This window comes from Pteropus medius, unplaced genomic scaffold (genome assembly GCF_902729225.1).
Source record: "Pteropus medius unplaced genomic scaffold, Ma_sr-lr_union100, whole genome shotgun sequence".
Classification (NCBI taxonomy): Eukaryota; Metazoa; Chordata; class Mammalia; order Chiroptera; family Pteropodidae; genus Pteropus; species Pteropus medius.
Genome location: NW_024351073.1, coordinates 4,448,559 through 4,453,062, shown reverse-complemented (window position 1 = coordinate 4,453,062; position 4,504 = coordinate 4,448,559). Strand labels below are relative to the sequence as shown.

The following is a 4,504-nucleotide window of genomic DNA, read 5'->3' as shown; positions in this document are numbered from 1 at the left end:
CATTCCTCTATTTAAGAGCTTTCTAACTGCCTCCATGCCTCCAATGTCTTTACTTTAACCTGCCCAACAGGCTGACTAATGCATTTCTCTAAGATATGCCTGTCCTTGTGTTCCTCCACTATTCAAAGATTGTACCAGCCCCAAATGCCTAGCAATACATCCAGCAGTACAATTTGTTCCTTCTAGTCATAAAACTCTTACTAATCCTTTTCAGGTGATAGTATCCTTATACATAAAATATGCTGTGCCAATGACTTGTTCCAGGACCTCTGTTCTTACATCTTCTCCTAACCCACAATGTTCTTTTCTCCACACCACCTTCCAACTCCTCCCTACCTGGTTTAGCTTAAGTCGGATAGCCTCCATAAATCAATTAAATGAAGTCAATTAATAAATGTGACTTGAGTCATGCAGTGGGAGGAAAATAAAAAGGAAAGTCTCATTGTTCTCAGGAGCTGAAGTTCACATGGAGGCTTGATGCTCACTCGCATTCAGTATCATTAACTTCTCAGTAAAGATGCTAAATATAACCCATGTCTGGTCCACTTTCTTCATGGCCTCATATTTTAGGACTCAACTTTCCTGTAAAGTTCCCCCAAAACATTTCTAAAGGTCAATAAAGAGCGCCTGAAGCGTGCTCATGAACAAGTCCTGGCAGTCTCTCTCTGTTAGGAATGCTTATTTCTTTTTTTTAAAAAAAAGATAAAGCCTATTGTTTTATTCAGGAATTTGTACATTCCAGCCAGATAGGGGAGAGGAACGCACAATGAAAGACACAGAAATATTGGGGAAAATGTACTATAAACCGTTTTTTTCTTTTTTGGTTAAAAAAAACTTCACAATCAATATCCCACTCATAAGCAAAAGTGAGATTAAAAAAACAAGCGATTGTTGTTAATCTCGCATTTATGTATATCTTCTCATTTCATATGTACAGTTCATTTGGGTACTGCTATTGTCCACGAGCAGAAGCTTTAAAAGTAAAACAAGTATCAAGAAGGAAAAGTATTAACAAAAATTAGCTCAAAAAGACGTCCCTCGGAAGGGCTGGCGCGCCAGGCCCAGGCTGGGTCAGTAGAAGCAGACAGTGTGCAGGAAGGCCCTGCCGCTCTTCTCCTCGAACTCCTGCAGCAGCTCATCGATCTCATTCTCCATGTCCTCCGTGTGCTGAATGCATTGGCAGAGCTCACAAATGAGGAACGCCCCCAAGGTGGCCTCTTCGTGGTTGTCTTGGATGTCCACGTTGATAACGTGCACCGGCTGGCAGGTCTCCTGCTCTCTGGAATTCAGATCTTCCACCACCTGGTCATACACTCTCTCCTCGCAGGTGAGAATCAGGTCGAACAGGTCCTTGCAGTCTTGGAACCTTTCTGGTCCGGGCTTGATTCGCTTATTTCTGTCCAACATATGCAAAATGCCATTCTGCGTGTAGAGTTCCTTGTCTTTCCTAAGGAGATCATTGTACATCTGTTCATATGTGGTCTTGAAATCATAAACATTTGGCTTGTCGGGTGCTGGCCCTGGAAGCTTCACGTGAGTTCCTGTTCCAAAGGACCGGACACTGAATCCCCGTTTGCTTAGGATATTGTGTGCCTCCATGCTCCGGTTCTGGTTGCTGGAGCACACCACAGCCACCCGCAGCGGTGGGGTCGGCATGGCAACGGCGGCACCCTCCACACTCTCCACACTCTCCACACTCTCCGCACTCTCCGCACTCTCCCACTCGGCGACTTTCACCCAGCCGCCGCACTTCAGCGAGAGAAAGATGGCGGCTGTGGCGCCCAGAAGTCATGACGCAAGGCGGGGGCGGTGCCAGCGACGTATCGCGTCGGGACGTGCAGCGCGGGCGTGTGCACGCGTCCTGGCGGCGTCCCCGCGCCGGCCCAGAGCGCGCGGCAGCATGCGTAGGGAGCCCCGCCCAATGTGCGCGTCGCGAACGCGCAGCTGCTCTAGGCGTGCGCGGCGGGGACCCGCCTGCCTCACTGTGGTTAGGGATGTTTTCGTCTGTAGGGAAGAGAACACCCAACAGTGTCTCAAGCAACATGAGAGATCTAGAGGTAGGCAGTCAGATGTTGAAGCTTAGTGTGAGTTCAGAGAATGACTGATAAATGGTAAGGTTGACGACACTTAGGCTATTAAGCTATAGATCCTTAAATTCCCTCTGACTACGAAAAGGACACATTCCGGTGGCTGAGGCAGGGATGTACATATAGTAGGAGATGAGGGTAATGGTAGTAGGGGATCAAGTGGCCCTATGTGAATGAAGACAGGCTATTCGGGTGGGGATCTCATAGGAATTAGGTAATCCATTTAATTCTTCTTTTTTTTTTTTAACATGTCTGTTATGCTTGGCATCTAAACGCGTTGGTAATCTATTTAAACAAACAAAAGGAAAGGGGAACACTAGCACATTTATGGCACTATACCTTCCTTTTTTTCTTTCCTGGACTTCTAATTTCTGTGAATCTATTTAAAAACCTTAGGTTCTGTGGTCAATAATTGATGCTTCAAAGAAACAATTTACATAGGTGGACTATTTATCTGTGTGGCTGCCGCTTACATTGCTAGTAACACTGTTGATACACGAGTCAGCAGGCATTCCCTCCTTCCTTCCTAATAGACCTTGAGTGTTATTCAGGTATTGAGCCAACCCAACCCTGTGTGGATGTGTGCCTCAGGGGAGGTTAAACTTCTGGGTGTAGAGTGCAAGAATGTCCTAAAGGACCCAGGCTCTTTCCAACCTTTTGCTTCGTCATTCTTAGTGTCTTGGCTTTTCATCCTCTTGCTTATAGCCCATGGCCTCTAAATGGCTGTCATCACTCCAGACATCATGAGTGATGCAGAGAGAGGAAGCCAGTGGAAGGGTGGAAAGGTTTTCTCTTCTCAATGCTTTTTATTCAGTAAGGGAAGCCTGCCAACTGCCTATCATATCAGGACTCCCTCCTCCAAGTACTGTCGAACCCCACTGGACTTTCTACCTCTTTCAGGCACCATTGTCCCATATAGTCAGGTTGCTAGATTCACTAAATAAAAATACATGACACCTAGTTAAATTTGAATTTATTAAACAGATAATTTTTTTGTTTAACTATGCCTCAAGTGTTGCATGACATATACTAAAAAGTTATTTGTTTTTTACTTAAAATTTGCATTTAGCTGGGCACCCTGCAATTTTCTGGCAACCTTTCCTTATGGGCACTGACACAACTGCCACCAGGTACCACTATCTCTCTAAGGAACTGCACCCATAGGTGGGCTGCTGTCTTCAAAATACCACAGCACTGGAATGCTAAATGAGAAGCTTGGTTTGAATGCCTCTCTTTACCTTTTTAAAAATACTCTATAAATAGAATCCTAAAGAAAAGTCACTTGTGCCCCATTGTCTTAATACATTTTCAACAAACCATCTCTTTACTTACAGCCACTCCTCCCTAAGACTCATCCCTGAGTTCTGGAGGTAGAGCTGGGCCAGAAGACAAATGGGAATGGCAGACACTATGAGGCACCCAGCACTGCTCCTTCCTTCTGAGGCCTAAGGTTTCGCCAAGCTTGTCTGTTTGCCTTGACTCTGACCTGTATGTATCTTTATGAGGAAGCTCCAGCCCCATTCTTTTGGCCAACATCTTTTTATTTCACACAAATAGACCTACCTACCCATCTGCACAGACCTGTCAGAATCCTAGAAGAAGACACAGCTTAGTCTCATAAGTGTCACAGAAATGGTGTGCTATTCAGAGGAGAGATGAATAAAGACTTCACTGCTTAAGGTAGTCTTCATGGAAATTAGGATTTGCCTTAGTTCTTGAAGGAAGGAACTGAACAGGCCAGAAGACAAGAAGAGGATGTGAATGGGAAATGGAAAGAAGTGTGTTTTTAGGAGACTATGAGAAGACCAAGACTGAAGCAGAAGTTGCTGCTGTGGAATCATGGGAAATGAGGTTGAGTAAATTCATGGCCAGAGTATGGAAGATGCTGCGAGCAAGAAAGGCAGTATGCTTGATTTAACAGCAGCTAGAAAACCTTTAGATCTTTCTCATCAGGATGAGTGACAAGGTGAAAGCTGAATTTTCATATCTGCTGATTGGTTCAGCCACACAGAAAGAAATTACAAAACCATATATATGCACAAAACTCAAGATAGAAACTGTTTTAGAGCTATCTAGCTTTGTCGTCCAAAGTAAATATTGCATATCACTCAACCTAATCTTATTTTCACATTTCCTCTCATTCCCAGGTGTAAAATTAAGTCATTTAAAGAGAAACCCAGCATATTCTGTTGAAGGTATATACTTCTCTGCCAGCTAGGAATTCTGTCTTTAGAAGAATTCACTATTTTTAGCTAAATTCTTTAGTTCTTGGACTAAAGAATAAGACCATCTAGCATTTGAGAAAACCACATAGAAGATTCTTACATATTTAAGTTAGTATCAACTTCATCTCAGGCACAAAGATGTTCCAGGGTAACTTTGATCATTACTCATTCTCTGATAGCCACTTCCTTCCT

General features: G+C 43.9%; 1 protein-coding gene across 1 annotated transcript; it reads right to left on the bottom strand.

Moving 5' to 3' along the window:
• Positions 1-697: 697 nt before the first annotated feature.
• LOC120586188 (RNA polymerase II subunit A C-terminal domain phosphatase SSU72-like) lies at positions 698-1,787 on the bottom strand. Its single transcript, XM_039842649.1, has one exon. The coding sequence runs from the start codon at positions 1,654-1,656 to the stop codon at positions 1,072-1,074; it is 585 nt and encodes a 194-aa protein (XP_039698583.1). The 5' UTR covers positions 1,657-1,787; the 3' UTR covers positions 698-1,071.
• Positions 1,788-4,504: the final 2,717 nt, after the last annotated feature.

Excerpts from the sequence above, each read along its gene's own strand:
- LOC120586188 (XM_039842649.1), bottom strand. The coding sequence starts at position 1,656 with ATGCCGACCCCACCGCTGCGGGTGGCTGTGGTGTGCTCCAGCAACCAG.